At 38.9% G+C, this 24,312-nt stretch overlaps 1 protein-coding gene across 10 annotated transcripts in view; it reads right to left on the bottom strand.

Moving 5' to 3' along the window:
• kansl3 (KAT8 regulatory NSL complex subunit 3) overlaps window positions 1–24,312 on the bottom strand; it is a 50,001-nt gene that overhangs the window by 13,041 nt on the left and 12,648 nt on the right. For 8 of the 10 annotated variants that reach the window (XM_051670053.1, XM_051670054.1, XM_051670057.1 and 5 more), the window contains exons 11-16: window positions 19,729–19,886; window positions 19,587–19,650; window positions 18,517–18,705; window positions 15,226–15,382; window positions 9,659–9,736; window positions 3,464–3,643 (exon numbers count right to left, since the gene is read on the bottom strand). In XM_051670053.1, the coding sequence (XP_051526013.1) occupies window positions 3,464–3,643; window positions 9,659–9,736; window positions 15,226–15,382; window positions 18,517–18,705; window positions 19,587–19,650; window positions 19,729–19,886 (826 nt within the window). The remainder of the gene's footprint in view (window positions 1–3,463; window positions 3,644–9,658; window positions 9,737–15,225; window positions 15,383–18,516; window positions 18,706–19,586; window positions 19,651–19,728; window positions 19,887–24,312) is intronic. The other 2 variants (XM_051670062.1, XM_051670055.1) reach the window with 1 other exon arrangement.

Raw genomic sequence — 24,312 nt, 5'->3', positions numbered from 1 at the left:
TGCTTTGTTTACTGGTTTCCAGTCAGCATGGTGGCGGGGGCGTATTTGATGATGTAATTGAATACTACTGCGTGGGAAAAAGATCCAATCAGTTATCTGGACACAGAAGCTAGTTGATATCGGCAAATGTAAACGTGATGATCCAATCTGCTTGATTGAATCACGGTGATCGCATGTTAATGCCAAGTGTAAACGGGGCCTATGACACATTACCGTGAGTATTAAAAGAATCCTATAAATGCATTTTAAAAAACACAATCAAATCGTTAATCGAACCAAATTCCATTGTGTATCAAATTGTTCTGAATTTCCAAAAAAAATAAAAATTTGAATCACACACCTATGAATCGTAAATCAAATCGATTGCTTTCAACCCAAACATTCACACCCCTAAGAACTAGCACATACATTTTATTTTAACCATCTTCACTTGCTCTACTCTCTCTCTGCAGGCACGCTGTATGTGCGTGCATGTGTGTGAGTGTGTGTGAGAGAGAGAGAGAGCTCAAAGTCATTTAACATGCAAAAACAATGCAAATGCAACTAATGATGGATAAAAAATAAACCATGATGGAAATTTCACAAATCAGATGTGTCATTATTTGTAGTGTAACCTCTGATTGGAACACAATCTGCAGCATACTGTATTACCACAACACAGACGATACTTTTTGTATAGGTTGACACTAGTGCTGCACGATATTTAAAATGTATCGAAATGTCACAAATATACTTGTCGCAATATGCATATCACAAGAGAAAAAATTACATGAAAACATCACCCACATCTCCCGAACCGCTGCCTCAATATTTTCTGCTGTTTTGCACTCTCAATACTTTCTGTGCAAATCAGTGCAATAATGGGAGCGTGCTCATCTGTTATGTTATTTGTTGGCAAGTTATCACGAATAAACCCTCCCATTGCTATGTGCGTGGGTTTGTGACAGAATTTGTAGGTTCATTCGGGCACGAATGGTCATGTGTTTGATACACTTAGTCTGCAAGCAGTCGTGTTTTTGTGCTTGACTTCAGTGTATGCACTTAACGCGCATCTTTGTTTCTTCGATTCAGAATTGTTTGAGAAAGAATCACGATGCACCGCTGAATCGATTTTTCCCCCCCACCCCATACTGCCGGAAAAATTTAAAATATATTTTAATTTGACAAAGATTCAGTCTTTTTTGCTTCTAAAAATGAACATTGTGTTTTTATATAACCTGAAGCAGTGCTCATCACATCCTGAACAAGATGAATTTATACATCTATCAATGTATGAATCAAACTCACTCTGAATGACGAAAATTTCTTACACATATCGTTTTTAGGCTATATCCATGTATGTGGTTACAGACAAATAATAGAACAGTGAAATTGCTCACAGAAATATTTAACTTCACCATCTTGGCTGCACTAAACTCCAGTATTTCACACTCACAACAGATGAAAAACATGAGTTCCACGGTCTTCACTCTCACTGGTAGTCGCTCACGAATGTTGCTCGTCGTGTACATAAAGTTGCCATTTTCTCAACTTTGTCTTGTCACTTGCCTCTGTCGCCAACAATCCCTGCAGCTTGTGTTGCCGGAAGTCGCTCTGCTCTCATTGAATATTAATGGGATCGTGTCATTTTGCAACTCGATGTCTCTGGTGGTGTGAATGGGGCTTAAACCAAAGCCGAAAGCGAATGTCTATAGCAAGCACTTCTGGTCATAATTTTTCAAAATAAGAGTCCCGCACTGAATGAACTAATTTTGAAACTAATACAAATATGAATTACAAGTGTAGAAATAAAATATTTTACAACACGGATTCTTTTAGGATATCCTGCAATATGGTGAAAGTAACTTTATAATCATATGCTTTTTACAAAAAATACAAATAATTGAGGAAGAATTTTAATATCTGTAACATAACGAATGGTAAAACTGTAGATATTATATGCAGTCTACACAAATTATGCAGCCCTGGTTGACACATTTCCACCCCTAGTTGGAAGGCAAGATTTTTTTGTGAATAATGACTTAAATTTCGATCTGCTCCTCACACAAACCTATTGAACGGCTTTGGAAGACATGAAAAATAGCGCAAGCAGTGTTAATTTTCACTTTGTCATACTTTTTGTCTTGATGAAAATGTGCTTTAAATGTATTCAACATTTCCTCACGTCATATTCAATTTGTAAATTTTGCTCAGACTAAAATGTCATATAATTTTAGTGTGCAAATGTTTCATTATTTTGATTTAAAAAAAAAAAAAATGTAATGTGCAAAATGACAAAAACATGCATCAAACTGTAACAGACCAAACTTTAACCAAATATTAAAATGTTGTGAATTTTTTTTAAACTAACAATTATTTAAACATGTATAAAAAATATTAAAGATATGTTGAATATGAAAGATTAAAAAGTATTAGCTACTTTTTATAAGTAACTCTGTTGTGAACATTTAGACAGTTTAGCATATTGCTTTACGTGTAGCACGTTATAAAGGAAACAGTGTATTCGCAACACAAGTTAATATCAAACACCTTGCATCTGTCTGCTTTGTAAAAAAAAAAAAAAAAAGTGTCCAATTTGTAAAAGGGTCAGTTCACTTATCATTATTTGTTCAAACCCGTCAAACTGAATATTAAATTATTGCAATAATAATAATAATAATGTTAAGAAATGATTATAGAAAATTATTATTGTATAATTATAATTATCATTATTATTATAATAATTTAATATTATTATTATTATTAAATAGTAAATTTATTTAATAATTTCTTAACTTAATATGCAGTCCGGTTAAACCTTCGAGCCTTAATTTCAGCGGAAGCTTTTATTTTGAAAACTGAAGGGACAGAAGTTTCTGTTGTTTGTAGTCGAGTTGAAAACAGTATTTTAGTGCAGTGAAATGCTCTCATCTGCCTTGTTGTCAACACAAACCTGCTCTCATGGGGTTTTTAAAATGTGTATAGCAAAATTTAGCAGCCAAACATAGAGGTATGTGAAATTACACAAATGTGCAATTAAAGTAAATTTGGGGCGCTTTAAATGACAACAGAACTTTCATTTTTGGGTGTTCTGTTCTAGTATTCAAGAATAGAACTGTCCTAGCATTAAATGAATGGTCAGTTAAAATCAAGTTCTAAAGAAAATAAATGTTTGATTTGTTCGACTCCCATATGTTACAAAAACAGCAGGAATACAGAAAATAGAGTAAACAGTGTTGGTGTTCTAAAAAAAGGAAATAATTGGCAGTATATGTTTAGCGGTGTCAATTCTTTAATGACAAGTTAAGCTTATCCTTTCAAAGTTGATTAAAACAATGTCTTAACAAAACACCTTAATTTGAGCAGCATTCAAACCAACAATGTTGTCAATCTATTTGAAAACTATAAATCCAAATGCATCAGTTCATCTCCACATCGTTTAATCAGCAGCTCAACGGCTGAATGAGGCCTTTGTTTTCATTACCTTCCTGAGCTGTGGAGCCAGCTGTGCCCCCCGCTGTGTCTCCTTGGGAGACAATGGTGACTTTAATCTTGGCTCTTTTGGAGGCTTTGGTGGGAGTGGGACTTGGAGTCTGTCTCCTCTTCAGGTTGAGCCTCAGGTCGTCTCGGTCCAAACCCTCCACCTGCTCACTGGGCACCGGCACTGAAACACACAATGCTCACTGGTTAGGGGCCAACAGTCTCCAGTAGACTGAAGCTACTAGAAAGAGCCACTAGACAATATGGTTTGCTGCGGAGGTCATTGATTTTTATGCTTTCAAAAGACTTCACACAAGAGCTTTTGGTTGGGTCCGTTTGGCAAGTTCGGTTCATTGGCTTTAGAATAAAAGATGCGATCTGGGGTCTTTTAAGTTCTGGTTGTAAAGCCGAAGGCACAAAATAACTGGTTGAACAATATGAATTTTTTTGATGGCCGATGCTGAAACCGATATAAACTCAGCAAAAAAAAAAAAATGTCCTCTCACTTTCAACTGCTTTTATTTCCAGCAAACATAACATGTGTAAATATTTGTATGAACATAAAAAGATTCAACAACTAAGACATAAACTGAACAAGTTTCACAGACATGTGACTAACAGAAATGGAATAATGTGTCCCTGAACAAAGGGGGGGTCAAAATCAAAAGTAACAGTCAGTATCTGGTGTGGTCACCAGATGCATTAAGTACTGCAGTGCATCTCCTCCTCATGGACTGCACCAGATTTGCCAGTTCTTGCTGTGAGATGTTACCCCACTCTTCCACCAAGGCACTTGCAAGTTCCCGGACATTTCTGGGGGGAATGGCCCTAGCCCTCACCCTCCGATCCAACAGGTCCCAGACGTGCTCAATGGGACTGAGATCCGGGCTCTTTGCTGGCCATGGCAGAACACTGACATTCCTGTCTTGCAGGAAATCACGCACAGAATGAGCAGTATGGCTGGTGGCATTGTCATGCTGGAGGGTCATGTCAGGATGAGCCTTCAGGAAGGGTACCACATGAGGGAGGAGGATGTCTTCCCTGTAACGCACAGAGTTGAGATTGCCTGCAATGACAACAAGCTCAGTCCGATGATGCTGTGACACACCGCCCCAGACCATGACGGACCCTCCACCTCCAAATCGATCCCTCTCCAAAGTACAGGCCTCGGTGTAACGCTCATTCCTTCGACGATAAACATGAGTCCGACCATCAACCCTGGTGAGACAAAACCACGACTCGTCAATGAAGAGCACTTTTTGCCAGACCTGTCTGGTCCAGCAAAGGTGGGTTTATGTCCATAGACGACGTTGTTGCCGGTGATGTCTGGTAAGGACCTGCCTTACAACAGGCCTACAAGCCCTCAGTCCAGTCTCTCTCAGCCTATTGCGGACAGTCTGAGCACTGATGGAGGGATTGTGCATTCCTGGTGTAACTCGGGCAGTTGTTGTTGCCATCCTGTACCTGTCCCGCAGGTGTGATATTCGGATGCACCGATCCTGTGCAGGTGTTGTTACATGTGGTCTGCCACTGCGAGGACGATCAGCTGTCATTCCTGTCTCCCTGTAGCGCTGTCTTAGGTGTCTCACAGTACGGACATTGCAATTTATTGCCCTGGCCACATCTGCAGTCCTCATGCCTCCATGCAGCATGCCTAAGGCATGTTCACGGAGATGAGCAGGGACCCTGGGCATCTTTCTTTTGGTGTTTTTCAGAGTCAGTAGAAAGGTCTCTTTAGTACCCTAAGTTTTTATAACTGTGACCTTAATTGTCTGTAAGCTGTTAGTGACTTAACGACCGTTCCATGGGTGCATGTTCATACATTTTTTATGGTTCATTGAACAAGCAAGGAAAACATTGTTTAAACCCTTTACAATAAAGATCTGTAAAGTTATTTGGATTTTTACAAAATTATCTTTAAAATACAGTGTTCTGAAAAAGGGACATTTCTTTTTTGCTGAGTTTATATATTGTTGACGCTCGACTATTTTTTTTTACTCATGATTAATCGCATAATTTTTCAGTTAAATCGCGATTAATCGCAGATTTTGAAAGTGCTGAAAATTGCCTGATAAATTTTCCCATTTGCCCAATTTGTTTAAGGCCGCAAGGGTGTCGAGAATCGCTTGCTTGCACGTGAAGGAGCCGACTGAGACATGTAAATGACCAAATCACAGTTTGTTTTGTTGTTACGCACCATTGTGTTACTACAGTAGGCCGGTGAGCAACACAGACGGTCTGGATATCAGAGGACAGAAGCGCAAGAGATCATGTCAAGGTGCTCGCATGTTTCACTCTCCCTCTCTCTCCTCAACAGTTCCCTGTAACTTTTAATATCATTAGTCGTGTCTAATGATAAAAAAAAAGAAAAAAAAAAAAGGCAAATGTCAATAAACTAACTTGTTTAAACAAAACTTAAGCAAATCCAGCATCCTGTGGAGCGCTTACAGTTCTTACCGCTTCACGTGCGCTGAGAGTAAATGTCATATTTACTGTGTATTGTATGAACAATTGGTTTACTTTGGACTTTTCTGAGAAAATGGGATTGCTTATGCACACATGCCATCCGTAGTTGCAAAATTTTAGTTGCTGAATAGTTGTTTGATTTCATTTAACGTAATATGAGATCATATGAAACTCTACTGATGACATGCGAGACGAGCACTGCAGCTCGCGCCTGATTGAGGAGAGGAAGAAGACACAGCTCACAGTCCAGACGCACACCAAACTTTCCAAACAGCTTAAGGGGATGTAGATCGCAAAGTATGAGGGAATTATAAAAATAAAAAAAAATAAGTAAATACAGAAGCACTCTCGTTGTGAAATAAAGCAGAGCAGGAGCTTCCGTTCCGCTTAAGCAAAACTTGCTTGTCGAGTGTCTTTAAAAGAAACACCCCAGCACATATAAACATCTTTAATGCATCCTTTATTTAAGTTTAAATAATAAGGAAGCAGGTCATGTAAATAAGTACAAACTCTGAAACAGGCATTTTATCTGTGTGGTCAGTGCCGTTTCTAGGAGTCGCGTGAAGTGACCCGATCTTAGGGGGAGAGACTGAAACTGCACCCGGCTGATGCACACTCTGGCGCGGGGACGCTCGTCCCTTGCGTGTGCTTGAAAACATGACGACTTTCGACATATTGAATCATAATATACAGTATGTGTCACTGTGTTTCTTATCGTAAAGAAAATCAGCAATCCGCAGCTTTATTAAGAAGAGAGTTTGTTTTTTTGTGAGTTAAAGCTGGATCGAAGTGAACAATATTTTTCAAACAAAGCCTTCCACAGTATAAAGATAGAAATGCACTAAAATAGCACCAATTCAAGTAACATTAAATGTTTCTCAAAGTCTAAGTGGGAGGTTGAATAATTGAAAGAACTATTCCCCATAGGTTGAGTACTAATTACAATGGGCATTGAATCTCTTAAACTCTCATCCTCCACAATATTAATCGGCTGGCAGACTGTGGCTATCCGCTTTGCTACAGCAATTGTAAAACTCATTCAAGATTCGCGGTGTCAACGTCAAGCGCCACTTTGAACGCCACATGAAAAGCGCTTGCAAACAATATCTCATTCTGCATTTTTGCAATAAGTTAAGACTTGATGTGCTTCTGTGGTAATTAATTTGCACCTAACAGAGGCTGTTATGTAAAGATTTCTGTCACAATTCCCATCTGGGCTTTTTTTGTATAAAAAAAAAATCAACTGATCTTTCACATGGAATCACTATTGTTTGTGTGTGTGTCAGTGTCATGACCATGGACAGACACAATGCAAAGGTTCTGCCCAACTAGCGGTGTAACGATCCATAGATCTGGATCAATGCATCCATTAAAAAACAACAACAATACAATGTCATCGACTCAACAGGTAACTATCGATGTATATTTTTTTAGAATGTACATTTATATTGACACTCTCATGCCAGCCACGTCCGTACGCATTTCCGTCAGGTGATGCAGCAACCTTATGATATTCATCTCGCTTATAAGAGCTAAATATGCTTCTCATGTGGGACACGGATTTGCGTGGGGGTGACTGAAGCCTGAAGTTGTGCTCTGCTCTCTCTGTGCGCGCCCGTCAACCGTGCTTCCCTCGAAATGTGAGCTGTGGTGACAGGATAGTGCAGAGCGGCTCACATGCACAAATAAAATTGGGCTTCCCTCGATATCATGGATGCTATACATTTGAATTCTACATTATAATTTTCAATTTTAAAGTGCTATGGATAGTGGTGCACTGATCTGGAAATTTGAGGCCGATACTGATCACCGATTTTTTAAACACTGCGATCGGCTGATACCGATCCAATCACATTTTTTTTTTTTAAGTGCCCTTTGCTACACTTTTACTAGTAATATGCTGCAATTGTGTTTATGCCCCACACTGTAATATTACATTCAGTTTACAGTAATTGTGAAATGCTAACATTTACAGTGTATTCAGAATTGTATTATTTTTTTTTTTCACATTTCCTGTTGCAGCCATAGGCTAAAATGCTTTAAATTATTATTTTTTTTACACATCAATCAACACTCCTTACCCCATAATGACAAAGCAAAAACCAGATTTTTGATTACTTTTTTATTTATAAAAACTGAAATATCACATTGACATAAGTATTGAGACCTTTTGCAATGACACTTGAAATTTAGCTCAGGTGCATCCCATTTCTCTGGATCATCTTTAAGATGTTTCTTCACTTTGATTGGAGTCCACTTGTGGCAAATTCAATTGATTGGACATGATTTGGGAAGGCACACACCTGTCTATATAAGGTCTCACAGCTGAAAAATGCATATCAGAGCAAAAACCAAGCCATGAGGTCAAAGGAACTGCCTGCAGAGCTCAGAGACAGGATTGTGTTGAGGCACAGATCTGGGGAAGGCTACAAAAATACATTTGGCTGCACTGAAGGTTCCCAAGAGCACAGTGGCCTCCATAATTCTTAAATGGAAGTTTGGAACAACCAGGACTCTTCCTAGAGCTGGCCACCTGGCCAAACTGAGCAATTGGGGGAGAAGGGCCTTGGTAAGAGAGGTGACCAAGACCCGATGGTCAGTCTGGTTGAGCTCCAGAGATCTTGTGTGGAGATGGGAGAAACTTGCAGAAGGACAACAATCACTACAACACTCCATCGATCTGGGCTTTATGACAAAGTGGCCAGACGGAAGCCTCTCCTCAGTACAAGACACATGAAAGCCTGCTTGGAATTTGCAAAAAAGCACTTAAAAGGACTCTCAGACTGTGAAAAACAAGATTATCTGTTTTAATGAAATGAAGATTGAACATTTTGGCCTCAATTCCAAGCATCATGTCTGGAGGAAACCAGGCAGCGCTCATCACCTGCACAATACCATCCCAACAGTGAAGCGTGGTGGTAGCATCATGCTGTGGGGGTGTTTTTCAGCGGCAGGGACTGGGGGAGTGGTAAGGGTTGAAGGAAAGCCGAACACAGCAATATACAGAGATATCCTTAAAGAAAACCTGGTCCAGAGCACTCAGGACCTCAAACTGGGCCGATGGTTCACCTTCCAACTGGACAATGACCCTGAGCACACAGCCAAGACAATGCAAGAGTGGCTTAGGGACAGCTCTGTGAGTGTCCTTGAGTGGCCCAGCCAGAGCCCGGACTTGAACCCAATCGAACATCTCTGGAGAGACTTGAAAATGGCTCTCGATCCGATACCGACGGTCCCCATCCAACCTGACAGAGCTTGAGAGGATTTGCAAAGTTATCAAAAATCTGTTTTTTGCTTGGTCATTATGGGGTATGGAGTGTAGATTGATGTGAAAAAAATAAATAATTTAAAGCATTTTAGCATGAGGCTGCAACATAACAAAATGCGGGAAAAAAATGAAGGGGTCTGAATACTTTCTAAATGCACTGTATTTGAATAGAAAACAGTTATGAATAGTTCTTTTGTCACTCTGTTGTCAGCAACTTGATTTTGCACTCTTCACCAGATTAAAGGTGCCTTTTCTCAGTAATAATGTAAATATGTAAGCAGCAGTAATTTTTTTAAGCATTCACTATTTTATGTTATTGCCTTAAGCAAACAAGCAGGTGAAATGTTTAAAAAGACATCGACCCAGATGATATGACAGACAACTTGTTTTAGCAGAGAAAAACAGAGAGATGAAAGGGGAAGAAAAGACAAAGACAAAAGGAAAAAGAGAGGGAGAGGTACTTACCAAAGAGACAGGAAGGGCTGCCAGGAGGAATACTTTTCCTCACCAGCATATTATGTTTCATAAAAGCAGCAAACTGAGCTGTAGCAAACGGAAGACAAAGATGGAGAGAGTGAAAGAAAGGGGAGGGGATAGAGAAGAAAGGAAATCACACAACATTACTGCTGGATGGGACTTGAGATAACCCTTGCCATTTAACATGCACAGGCATCAGCAGAACAACTCAATGTTAAAACTGGGGGGCATACACACGGGACACTAGGCGAGGTGTAATGGAATAGAAAAGAATCCTCCTCTGACATTGAAGAGGACAAATTTTATACAAGGCTGGACAATAAGGACTGCCTGATGGCGCAGGGCCACCGTGTGAGAGATCAGGCCAGTTCCTAGAACCGTCACTTGCCCGAACGGGGCAGTGCTGCACTTAAAAGTTCTGCAAAAATTAAACTGAGCGAACATGGTCTTCTAACCATGGTGATATTGGTGATAAATATTAACCCACACATTAGAAAACAAGAAATCAATAGTTTCTTTCTATTGGACTATAAATCCATCTCTCTCCGTGGTTCTCTCTCATAATTTCTCTGTGTAGCTTAAACAGCTGTAACTGTTTAACGTGCATGCGCTCACGTAAAGGCACAGAGCGCTAGTACTGTTCCCAATGGAAGTGTGCTTTTCTCTAATTTCTTTTTTGTACCTTTGGATATGAAGCGCAGGATGAAAAGTTATAAACTTTGCTAAATGTTATCTTGCATTGTGACCTAATACACCTCCACAAGCATTTAACATGCTAAGGGTTGCCAGATAAGAGAAGCAACACCCCCAATTTAAGATTTATACTTGCGCAAATTGGAAATATTCCACCTAATGTTATACTTATTTTGTGCAATCTGGAAACCATGCACGTAAGTGCGCTCTTTCTAGCTCTCGCTTTCCTCTTTGATTAAACTTAGCGATCTCTAGTGATATTCTGAATATTCTCCTCAAGGAAAAGTGTTATACGGCCACTCTGTGTCCATTCTTGAGGCTGTTTGTGCTGCTTGGTGCTACTAAGTTTGCAGGTAAATCTTAGTAATTTACCAAATTTGAAAAACACTGACAGATCATTCAAAATGCTGTCCGTCACTAAGAGAGAGGGGGAGGGAGGGAGAGAGAGAGAGAGAGAGTGAGAGAGCAAGTGCACGCTCATCCATGTATAAGAGAGAAACCTTGCTTTTAATGCAAGAACAACTAACAAGCCGACTTTTTAAAAGTGTACTTAAAGTATTTTGTATCAGGATAGATGAACTAGGGAGTTTTTATTCTGATGGTGCAATAAAAGATCATAAGTTCAGGTGTCAGATGTCACTCAGCAGGAAAACAGAAATATTAATACAATTATAATAAATATGAATACATAGAATATTGTTGCCTTTCTTAACCACATATCTTTGCGAGACATCTTTCTCAACCATGATGAAAAATACAGGGCAAAATCTAATGTGGAGGATGACTTGGGTGTTATTGGTCAGTGTCTGCCTGTCACCAATAACACCCAGAATTGACAAGCTCTACAAGGAAAGACCATCTTACCAAGTCTAGGACAAGCTGCACACATATATAGTGATGTTAAACTCATGTTCCAAGTAGTACAATTCATTTTTAATTGTATGTTTTGTGATTTATTTCTAATTATATGTTTGAGATTATTTTTGTAACATGCGCTTCCCTGGTCGGGGGCCTATTTGATCACCGGGGGGCTACAAAGGGATGCACCATACACAAGGGGGGCCTCGCACTAAAAAAGTTTGAGAACCACTGATCTACATAATGTATATTACATGTCACAACCAATTTAGAAAGTCTCCTTTCTCAGGAATTCAGATGTTTTGTTACATTCAGCCAACAATCAAATCTTTAATCCTGCTTGTGAAAACACTACTTATGACCCAAAGTTGACAGCATGACTGCACAGGTGACTGAAAACCCATCCTCTGCTTCACTGAAGTGTATTTATGAATTAATGTCTGTAAAACACTTATATGGGGTTACATAAGGCAAAAAGCTGTAATTTACAGCTATCTTGCAAACCATTAGAGTGAGGGGTGTCGGTGAGGACAGGTAAGTATGTGAGGGTGGAGGTCCCACGGAGGTGGGGGGATGACAGGGCACTTGACGAGGCCGGAAGGAGTGAGGGGTGTCAGTGAGGACAGGATGTGATACAATTTTGGTGGAAATTGTCTTAAAAACAAAATATTTATATATATAAAAAACAAAATTTTAGAGCCATAATGGTAAAAACAGTTTTTAATTTTTGTGTTGGGGCCAGTGAAAATTTTGGCAGGGCAGTAAAAATCTGAAGCACTGGCTCGACTGGGCCAGTAGAAAAAATCCTTAGCGTTGAGCCCTGTTATAGAACACTCATAGTGTTCGATATGCTTTTGCCACCCCAGCTTCTGATTGGTTCTTTAAAAACAGGGCTGCATCACACCACTTAACAAGAGCATTGTACATGGTGCAAGATGCTGATAAGTCAAAACTGATAAGTGATGCAGTGACCCAAGATGTTTGTGTGACTCTGATGTACATGGACCACCAATTAAAACTAGATTTTTTCCTTTCTAAAGACAACATGAGTGCTGATTTCCTGTGCAAAAGATGCTGCCATGATGCTAGGGTGTTGTGATAGTAATATTAGCCATAACATGCACCACAACTAAAAGCTCAGACTAGGGATGCACTGATACCATTTTTTCTCTCCTGATCCATTTCCGATACCTGAACTCTCAGTATCGGCTGATACTGATCCAATACCAGTGTTGTTGTTTTTTTAATGAGTTAAGAATATCTATACCTCACCGTTTACTCTTTTATTTGTAAAGAAACAAACAACAAAAAAAATCTAACATTATTTAATTATAAAATAAAGAAAAACACCCCTGTGTAGCCTATTAATAAAAACTCTCTTTTTAAATAGCTTACTGGATTATAAAGCAGACAAATTAACATTAATTCCAGTGAAAGTCTTCAGCAGAAAAGAAGCCAATTTTCTTTACACATTTTTTCCAACTTGTATCTGGACTTAGATTTAGACCTCTTTTATTGTTCACTTCAGTTGTAATAGGATATCAAAACACTTTTCAATCCCAGTTGTTTTTTGGAACCTGTAAATAACAACAACAACAACAACCACCTTATTATTTTTACAATAACAATAAATGTTAGAATTTTATTACACAATAGTTATGTATTTTAGTTGTAATTTCTTAACTTTTAAAACCTTGGGCTTTTATTTTGACTGAACATTCCAGGAAGATGGTGACCCTAGTGTTTGTGTGTGGGCTAGTTCACAGTAGTTTAATATGCTTTTTATTAAAAATCTGGCAAACTGCTTTACCGTTTCCGATCTCAATGCATGTTATAAGCGAACTGAACTATTGAGCATCTGCATCTGAGAAAGAGTTTGTGTGGCGCGCTCGCGTATTGCAAGCCGCTCTGAGAACTGAAAACATCAGTGCGTCATCAGCACGCTTGTGCTGTGTGTGTGACACAACAGGGCACTGCTCATTTACTGAAGCATGCTGTGCATGCAGACTATATACATGTTTTATTAAACACAGCCTTTTGAGATTCACAAAGCTACTGTATGTCTTCAAGACTATTTGAAAAAAAATGCGCGAGTCATACAAGTATACAAGTCAGAAGTATACATACACTTAGGTTGCAGTCATTAAAACACATTTTTTAAGCACTCCACAGATTTAATATTAGCAAACTATAGTTTTGGCAAGTCGTTTAGGACATCTACTTTGTGCACGACACGAGTAATTTTTCCAACAACTGTTTACAAACAGATTGTTTCACTTTTAATTGACTATATCACAATTCCAGTGGGTCATCCGTTTACATATACCAAGTTAACTGTGCCTTTAAGCAGCTTGGAAAATTCCAGAAAATGATGTCATGCCTTTAGACAATTAGCTTCTGATAGGAGGTGTACTGAAATGGAGGTGTACCTGTGGATGTATTTTAAGGCCTACCTTCAAACTCAGTGCCTCTTTGCTTGACATCATGGGAAAAACTAAAGAAATCAGCCAAGACCTCAGAAAACAAATTGTGGACCTCCACAAGTCTGGTTCATCCTTGGGAGCAATTTCCAAACGCCTGAAGATACCACGTTCATCTGTACAAACAATAGTATGCAAGTATAAACACCATGGGACCACGCAGCCATCATACCGCTCAGGAAGGAGATGCATTCTGTCTCCTAGAGATGAACGTAGTTTGGTGCGAAAAGTGCAAATCAATCCCAGAACAACAGCAAAGGACCTTGTCAAGATGCTGGAGGAAACAGGTAGACAAGTATCTATATCCACAGTAAACGAGTCCTATATCGACATAACCTGAAAGGCTGCTCAGCAAGGAAGAAATCACTGCTCCAAAACCACCATAAAAAAGCCAGACTACAGTTTACAATTGCACATGGGGAAAAAAATCTTACTTTTTAGAGAAATGTCCTCTGGTCTAATGAAACAAACACTGAACTGTTTGTCAAATAATGACCATCGTTATGTTTGGAGAAAAAAGGGTGGGGCTTGCAAGCTGAAGAACACCATCCCAACCGTGAAGCATGGGGGTGGCAGCATCATGTTGTGGGGGTGCTTTGCTGCAGGAGGGACTGGTGCACTTCACAAAATAGATGGCATCATGAGGAAGGAAAATTATGTGGATATATTGAAGCAACATCTCAAGACATCAGCCATAAAGTTAAAGCTCGGTCTTAAATAGGTCTTCCAAATGGACAATGACCCCAAGCATACCTCCAAAATTGTGGCAAAATGGCTTAAGGACAACAAAGTCACGGTATTGGAGTGGCCATCAAAAAGCCCTTACCTCAATCTGATAAAAAAAACATTTGTGGGCAGAACTGAAAAAGCGAGTGCAAGCAAGGAGGCCTACAAACCTGACTCAGTTACACCAGTTCTGTCTGGAGCAATGGGCCAAAATTCGGGCAACTTATTGTGAGAAGCTTGTGGAAGGCTACCCAAAACGTTTGACCTAAGTTAAACAATTTAAAGGCAATGCCACCAAATACTAACAAAGTGTATGTAAACTTCTGATCCACTGGGAATGTGATGAAAGAAATAAAAGCTGAAATAAATCATTCTCTCTACTATTATTCTGACATTTCACATTCTTAAAATAGTGATCCTAACTGACCTAAGACAGGGAATGTTTTCTATCATTAAATGTCAGGAATTGTGAAATTCTGCGTTTAAATGTATTTGGCTAAGGTATATGTAAACTTCTGACTTCAACTGTATGAACTACTTTAATAGTGCTTATATGGTTCTTTTAGGTCATTTCTGGAGCTTGACTGTGACAATCACTAATACACAGTATAAGATTTGTATCTGGTTCGTCAGACTGATACCCGATCCAGTTTAAAACAGAAGTATAGGATCCGATACCAATCCAGGTATTGGATCGGCACATCCCAAGTTCAGACGAAACAAGCATGCATCCTATGTGTATGCCTCCTTATAGCTCTGTGACCAAATGTGTTTGTTTGTACCTGGAAAGATACACACCTTGTGCTTGTTTGTGTGTGAGCACAGTTCCTGAGCGCTGCATGTGGGTCTTCAGGAGCTGTGTGGCAGTAATGAGGCTGGATTTCTGAGCCGGAGACAGACCGATGGTCTTGGGTTTGGGACTGGCTCTAGGACTACTGCAAACACTGGACATATCCTGTAGAGGACACATTATTGCAGATGTACGAATGACTTAGTGAAGAGATGTTCAATGGTTTGACCTGCCTTTAAAGCCTAATTGCATCCATATTTTGGCTAGGGATGAGCACGAGTAATCATTCTGCACCAGCTAGTCGACTGTTAAATGCACTACTCAAATATCGCAAATGTATTTTCCTTTGCACATTTTCCTGCCGTGAGCAACGCTGAATTACACTGTATTTTCCCTCAGAATCTCTCACAAAATCTTACAGTTACAATTGAGTCCACTGGGTGTGCTGTGGATATGTGTCGTTGAGGTGTTTGGTGAGAGATGTCATGGTGTCTTTGGCCAAGTGTGAAGTCAAGTGTGGGAGTATTTGTAATATTTTGAGTCTTATTGAATTATACTGTATTGGTTCAACTTTGGTGAATAAAAGTACCAATTTCTTTCCATAAGAACAAAATCTGTACATTATTCCAAATTTTGGCTGACAGTGTACACATCTGTTGTCCAGTGTCTGGTTCTTTGCCCACTCTAACCATTTTTTTTTTCGGTTTCAAAAGTGGCTTTTTCTTTGCAATTCTTCCGATAAGGCCTGTACCCCTGAGTCTTCTCTTTACTGTTGTACATGAAACTGGTGTTGAGCGGGTAGAATTCAATGAAGCTGTCAGCTGAGGACATGTGAGGCGTCTATTTCTCAAACTAGAGACTCTGATGTACTTATCCTCTTGTTTAGTTGTATCTGGGCCTTCCACATCTCTTTCTGTCCTTGTTAGAGCCAGTTGTACTTTGACTTTGAAGACTGTAGTGTAACCTTTGTTGTTTTTTTTGGCAATTTCAAGCACTGTATAGCCTTCATTCCTCAATACAATGATTGACTGATGAGTTTCTAGAGAAAGCAGTTTCTTTTTTGCCATTTTTGACCTAATATTATTTTTGACCTAATATTGACCTTAAGACATGCCAGTCTATTGCATACTGTGGCAACTCAAAAACAAACACAAGACAATGTTAAGCTTCATTTAATGAACCAAATAGTGTTTGATATAATAGCAAGTGATTTTCTAGAACCAAATTAGCAATTTAGCATGATTGCTCAAGGATAAGGAGTGATGGCTGCTGGAAATGGGGCCTGTCTAGATTTGATCTAAAATGACTTTTTTCAAATAGTGATGGTGCTGTTTTTTACATCAGTAATGTTCTGACTATACTTTGTGATCAGTTGAATGCCACTTTGGTGAATTACAGTACCAATTTCCTTCCAAAACAGCTAAATCTGTATATTATTCCAAACTTTTGGCTGCCAGTGTGTGTGTGTGTGTGTGTGTGTGTGTGTGTGTGTGTATATATATATATATATATATATATATATATATATATATATATATATATATATATATATATATATATATACACACAAATATACACACACACACACACACACACACACTGATCAGCCACAAAATTAAAACCACCTGCCTAATATTGTGTAGGTCCCCCTCGTGCCACCAAAACAGCGCCAACTCCCATCTCAGAATAGCATTCTGAGATGCTATTCTTCTCACCACAATTGTACAGAGCAGTTATCGGAGTTACCATAGACTTTGTCAGTTAGAACCAATCTGGCCATTCTCTGCTGACCTCTCTCATCAACAAGGCGTTTCCGTCCACAGAACTGCCCCTCACTGGATTTTTTTTGTTTTTGGCACCATTCTGAGTAAATTCTAGAGACTCTTATTTGTGAAAATCCCAGGAGATCAGCAGTTACAGAAATACTCAAACCAGCCCGTCTGGCACCAACAATCATCCATGCGATTATCTAATCAGCCAACTGTGTGGCAGTAGTGCATAAAATCATGCAGATATGGGTCAGGAGCTTCAGTTAATTTTCACATCAACCATCAGAATGGGAAAAAAAATTAATCTCAGTGATTTGGACCGTGGCATGATTGTTGGTTTAACCTCTTAAACCCAGAGCGACCCTCTAGGGAGCGCGGATCACGAAAAAAAATAATAAAAAATTACAGTATTACTCAACCACTTGCTTGATCTGCACAAAATGTGTCATTTTAAAGCTTAGACTCTTATCTTTACAATGAATATAGCTGATCAGACCAATTCTAAAATACTGCTTTTAAATTTGCTGATAAATTAGAACTGTTCCATTTTTAAAAGAATTCGCAAATTTGCGATCACAACACTCATGTAAAAGAAATTCGGTAAAAAAAGATCACAGCCATATGTTACACATCTTTGGAAAGGTCTTGAATAGTAAAATATAACAAGCAAATTTGTTTCATTCAGACACCAAACTACAGTGAGTATTTGCGAATGAAATCCAGATATATCTTAAAAAAAAAAAAAAAAAGAATAAACAGCATTTCCATCACATTTTAGTTTATTACTTCATGAAAAATACACTTGGTAAAGAATATATCATCACAACTTACAGCAGGCAATCCTGAATCAAACAAGCCCTCACTCGATGTCATACGATTTGTTACTCCAGAAAAATTTCTCAAAGAGTGACATGACACGCTATTTTGGCTAGCTCTAATGGCGATCGCTATATCATTGGTGTTCTCTGGGAGCAACTAGCTGAAACACAATCCTTCACTTCATAAATGTGTCAGATCGCTCTCATTGGATCTCTAGAGCGTGTCAGATTCCATATTTGGTCCACGTGTCACATGTCCAGTGAGTTATTGTTATTAAAAAAAATAAATAAAAAACCCACCAAATTTCACCACTTATTTATCTGAATAATATAGCATGTGAAATGGTAAAAATGTTATAGCCTTTATGTAGACTCAGAGTTTATATATGTGCATTACCCTAATGCCACCAGTATTGTGAGTGCAAATGTTTTTGCCGTTATTTATTTTTTTGTGCATATTTTCAAACTGTTCTTGTTATTGTTTGAAGAAAAAAAAAATATATATATACATTTCACATACGTGACACTTATGTTTAACCCACATTTTAATGTTTGAGTAATTAGTTACTCATTTTTCATGGGTTAGAACACTTAACTAGAAAATTTAGGAAAAAACTATACATTTAGCTTTATATTCTTAAGTAAATAACTACATTAAAATAAGAGGACAAACAAAATAGTTTTAGAATCCAGCTTTACAAAATGTTCTTACTTCTGAACCTGATGGTGAGATAGGTACCCTCACAGCTGGTGAAGAGGGTTGTGATCTCTCATGGTCAAAGGGCAGCTCACGACGTGGTTTCTTCTTCTTCTCTGCATCCAGATCTCTTGTTTCACCGGAGCCATGAGCATGGCTTTCAGCATGGGTCAAAACTCTGGTAAGAAAATCCACAATCTCGTCCTGAAAAAAGGGAGGAAAAGCATTACAGCTAGAGACTAGAAAAGCCATACAAGAGAGAGCTTCAACAAAAAAAATGTGTATGTACCAAAACTAACATTTAGGACCAGATCCCCCTGAAAACAGACTCAGAATATAGAGGATGATTGAGAACATTTCAACATAACTTTATCAGAGATAAATGGCTGTCTAATACTAATCTAACACTACACAACATAAAAAAAAGAAAATTGTTTGTATCCTCGACTACCGTGTCATCACAACACAACATAAGCACTTTCTATTTAATTCACACACTATTGTAAATCTTTTGTTAATGATATTATTGTCTCTTAAAATCAGGTTACTGTTCTTTAAAAATAACTGACTTGGTTTGCTGGATAAGTTTCAGAATATCTTGTCTTAAACTAAGATTTTGTATCAAGCTCAAGCTATAGCCAGCTACGTTAACAGAGCAACACCATGCGACTTCTCAAAACTGTTCACTGGCAAAATAACTATTTCAGTACATATCCCAGGTATATGCAAAGTTCAGATTAAAAAGTATAAGTTTGGTTTGATCTGTTCTGTGTGTGTGCAAAGACAAGATCCACACAATCCATTTGTCACTGAATAATTTCTCTTTTAATATCCTTTCTATTCAATAAATTTAGTTGTTGATCAAAAACAACAAAACAAACATTTAATTCTAATACACATAGCACAGATGTGCTAAAGCTGAAATGTACCCATGCATATCGATATTGAATCGAAATCAGCATCGAATGCTTGTCAGTCGGAATCAAATCAGAAAATCTGTATCAATACCCAGCTCTAGTAACCAAGTAAACAATATTCAAAAAATGGGGTCTAAGAAGCGGGGAAGAGAAGTGAGAAATACTAACTTGAATGCAGCGATCCACCATTGTCTGGGTCAGGCCCTCTGTCTTCATTTTAGTGGAGTTGATCCTGTAGACAAAGCCAAGTGCTTTCAGTCGCAAACTCATTTCTGTATCTGAATGTCTGAAAACATGAACACACACAAACCTCAGGTTGTCGTCCGCTCCTCCGACAACTACCATGCTGTTATCGGCTCGTATCTTTTCCCTGAACTCCTCCATGTTCTCGGGGCTGCACTGCAGTGCGTTCTGGCCGACCACAAACAGCACTGGAGTCTTCATGTCCAACAGCGGATCATCAACATCCTGCCAAACAGAATATAAATATTAATTGCATTTGCCACATAATTTTAACAAGCCATTTTAAAATAACAAACAGAAATAATAGGCACTTTCACACATACAGCTATTGCCACTGCATTAACTTCTTGCTTAACTTCACTTAACTGAACAGTTTAGAGTTCATGCAAGACTCAGCTCTTCGAAAATGCAGACTTAAGCTGTTACTTTGTCAGAGAAGTTCCATATCAATGCTACGTTACGGCTGGGCGATAGGACCATGTAATTAAATATTGACAATATCTGACAAATACCTCAATGCCAATTGGGTCAGTCCACCTCAAGTGGTCCAATACAGGTTGCTTGACCATTTTGAATTTTCCAATTTTTTTTTTTTGAGTGATTACCTCTATGTATTGGTATTGCAAAACCAACAGTTTTTTTATTTTTAGTTTGCTTGGTTTAACTACAACGGCTATCTTTGTGTCATGGCACACGACAACTTTTGGTTATACAGCTGTTTACGCAAACCTCAATATCTTGGCTCAGGATGGTCCTAGTTCCATGGAACAAAAACTGATCTCTAGAGCACATTACAAGGTACATGTACATATATAAACATTTTGCACATTCGTTAGACTTAAGTTCTAAGTCTTAATGTAATGCTCAAGATTGCTCAAAGTTCCACTTCTACGGTCAATTTATAATCAGAAGGGTTCGAGTCTCAGTCTTAATTTTTTTTTCTTTTTTTGATGGGGGAAAAAAGTGCAATTTATTAAAATTTCCCTCACCTCCAGGTTGAATATCTGTGGTGGGGGACCAGATAGGAACCTGTAATTTTCACAGAAATAAGTCCTCTATAGTAGCATCCTGCTGTAAAAATGTTGAGTTTGAGATTGTACTGGTTACAGATCTAGGGCTAGATAGAAATCTGGGGGAAAAAAGGCTACTTTATTCATGCATTTTGAGAAATGAACAGATGTAATAAGCATAACATATAATAAAAATGAACAGTATTTTACAGCAATTATGTTTATGATTGACATAAAATAGCTTATGCTTGTCAATGAGGACTAAAATGTTACTATTGATATTGGCAACACTGAAGCATGATCTATCACAGGGTTCTTTAAAAAGTTCATAAACAAAAGCGTTTAATTTTAAGTAACATTAATGAGGGGGCCTGGGTAGCTCAGTGGTAAAAGAAGCTGGCTACCACCCCTGGAGTTCGCTAGTTCGAATCCCAGGGCGTGCTGAGTGACTCCAACCAGGTCTCCTAAGCAACCAAATTGGCCCAGTTGCTAAGGAGGGTAGAGCCACATGGGGTAACATCCTCGTGGTCGCTATAATGTGGTTTGTTCTCGGTGGGGCGCATGGTGAGTTGAGCATGGATGCTGCGGTGGATGGCGTGAAGCCTCCACATGCGCTATGTCTCCGTGGCAATGCGCTCAACAAGCCACGTGATAAGATGCGTGGGTTGGCGGTCTCAGACGTGGAGGCAGCTGGGATTCGCCCTCCGCCACCCGGATTGAGGCGAATCACTACACGACCACAAGGACTTAAAGTGCATTGGGAATTGGGCATTCCAAATTGGGTGAAAAGGTAAAAAAAAAAAAATAAAATAAAAAGTAACAATGATCTGTATGTGGAGTTTAAAAATCAGCACCCAGAGTTAAAGATATGGGGCTTTTCCACTGCACTGTACAGCTCGACTCGACTCTGCTTGCTTTTTGGGGGTTTTCCACTGTGTATAGTACCTGGTACTTTTTTTGTAGTACCACCTCGGTCGAGTTTCCAAGTGAGCCGAGCAGATACTAAATGTGACACCAAAACCCTGCAGATCACTGATTGGTCAGAGAGAATCTTCAATGCCAGCATCACTGGATTTGCGACACGGGACATCAACCCGCTAGTTTTAAAGTTAGCAACAGCGATAGCAGTATCATTTGTTCATGAGAATTTCGAATTGTAAAAAGAAATGGCTGTGCGCAAAACCACGCCGTGGTCAATAAACGAGGTGCAGACGTTCCTCTCATTAGCGACCAAAGAAACGATGCAAAACGAAAAAGTCTTTCAGGAAGTATCTCAGCTGTTGGCCGCACACAGCTACCACCGGACCAACCAACAGTGTAAAGAAAAGTTAAAAAAGTGACTAAAGAACCATCAAGGACCACAACAGCCGGAGTGGTTCAAACAGAAAAAAAGTGGAAGTGGCCGATCAAATGGATGCTATCTATGGTAATAGACTGGCGAGCAATGGGAGGGAGAGTGCCCTGGACTCGGCCACGGCGTTGTTGGAGTCCATGATGGAGGATGGTACGTTTTGTTACGTTAACTCTATATTCTGCTTGAAAGCTTCACTTTATTTATTTGACCAGCTACTGGAAAGCTTGCTTCTAAAATAACCAGGCCAATTTAACTGTTACACTTGTGTAAAATCACCATGCAACAACTGCTTTATCCAGCACAATGAGCTTGTAGCTAACAGTTAGCGGTCGTGTTACTGTTTATGGTCAGTAATGTTTGTGTCACGTTTAAGATGATGTCACGGCAGTAGAGGCGGTGCAACTATGACAATCAGCCTATAATCCCACCCACGTTGAGGTGGCACTAAACTGCAGTAGAAAAGCAAACTCAGAAAAGTAAAGCGAGCAGAGTCGAGTCGAACCATAACGTGCAGTGGAAAAGTGCCAATAGGGAGATCAAAATTTTGTGAACTGAGGCCAAAAAGGTGTGTGCTGGCAGGAGCATCTGGAACTCACACTGTCTGTCAACATCAGAACATCAAGCTGATGGTTGAGTCAGCAAAGCTAAAAGTGGACTACAAGGACCTGCTGGAATTTCTAGTCTTTTACATAAACAGTTATGACTGCATGCTCAACAAGTGTGACCAGTGTCCAGGTATAGAGGCGTTACTGCAGATGCTTGAAGAATCAGACAAAGATGACACGCTTCCTGATAACATCACCTTTAAGCAGTGGGTTATGACTGACAGAGCAGATATGATCACTGCAGTTCTCCCTAGGGATGAATTCTCTGTTTCTCTGGCTGAGAAACTTAATGCGTTGAAGACACACCATCGGTTGAGGACATCAGTGTGGAAAACTGTGATGTTTTTGTAAAATTCTTCCACCCACCTGGACCAAGAACATCATTCAAAATGTTCTGAAGATAAAGTGTGGGTTCCCATGAACAATGTTCTCAAAAAACTGACACATGCTGAATTGACTACTGTCACCGGACGCTCCCACAACATTTCAGAGACTGAAAGAGGAAATCTCACAGCTTCTAATAAAACATGTAAATGTAAAATACTGTTCATTTTTGTTATACTTATATTACATCTGTTCATTTCTCAAAATGCATGAATAAAGTAGGCTTTTCCCCAGATTTCTACTAGCCCTAGATCTGTAACCAGTGGAATCTCAAACTCAAACTTTACAGCAGAATGCTACTATAGAGGACTTATTTCTGTGAAAATTTCAGGTTCCTATCTGGTCCCCCCCCCACCCCCAGAGATATTTAACCCGAAAGTGAGGGGAATTTAAATAAAAATTCACTTTCTCGCCCCCATAAAAAAAAAAAAATTAAGACTGAGACTCAAACTCTTCCCCTTATAAATTGACCCTAAAAGTGGAACTTTCAGCAATCTTGAGCATTACATTAGGACTTAAGTTCTAAGTCTAAGGAACAAGAATGTGCAAAATTGTTCCATGGAACTAGGACCATCCTGAGCCGAGATATTGAGGTTTCCGTAAACAGCTGTATAACCAAAATTTGTTGTGTGCAATGACACAAAGATGGCCGTTGTGGTTAAAGTAAAATAAAAAATAAAAAACTGGTGGTTTTGCAATACCAATACATAGAGGTAATCACTCAAAAAAAATAATTAAAACTAGGAAAATTAGGAAACTTCAAAATGGTCAAGTAACCAACTTTACAATTATTGGACCACTTGAGATGGACTGACCCAATTGCAACAGAAGAAATGACAAAACCATGGACCTGGGAAGTCACTAAATATATTAAATATTAGCCCAATAGTTATCATGCACTTACATTTTTAGATACTACAGTAATCAAAATCTTAAAATGTCAAAAGCATTACGAATTAAAGAGGCCGACTGAGTCCATTTTCACTGCCAACAGGTTCTCTGAATAGCATGAACCTACTCTCTAGACACATACGCTATGGCTATCGTCTAGAATGAAAAATTTTTACTGTCTGGACTGCATTTGCAGGGTTTTATGATTACATATACAAATGGTTCGATATACTAGCAATGAACACTTTATGTGAAAATGAATTTCACAATTTCACTGCAAATATCACATTAATAACGCTGAAATTACAGCTAGTGTCTTTTAACCTGTCAGCAACAGTGGCAACGGTTCAAACCCTTTTTATATCCAACCATTATATTTTTCTTGATGATTTAAAATAAACCTGTCA

The sequence above is a fragment of the Myxocyprinus asiaticus genome, chromosome 33 (assembly GCF_019703515.2).
Source record: "Myxocyprinus asiaticus isolate MX2 ecotype Aquarium Trade chromosome 33, UBuf_Myxa_2, whole genome shotgun sequence".
In the NCBI taxonomy this organism is placed as follows: domain Eukaryota; kingdom Metazoa; phylum Chordata; class Actinopteri; order Cypriniformes; family Catostomidae; genus Myxocyprinus; species Myxocyprinus asiaticus.
Note: the sequence above shows the minus strand (reverse complement) of the source record. Positions and strands in the feature narration are given on the sequence as shown.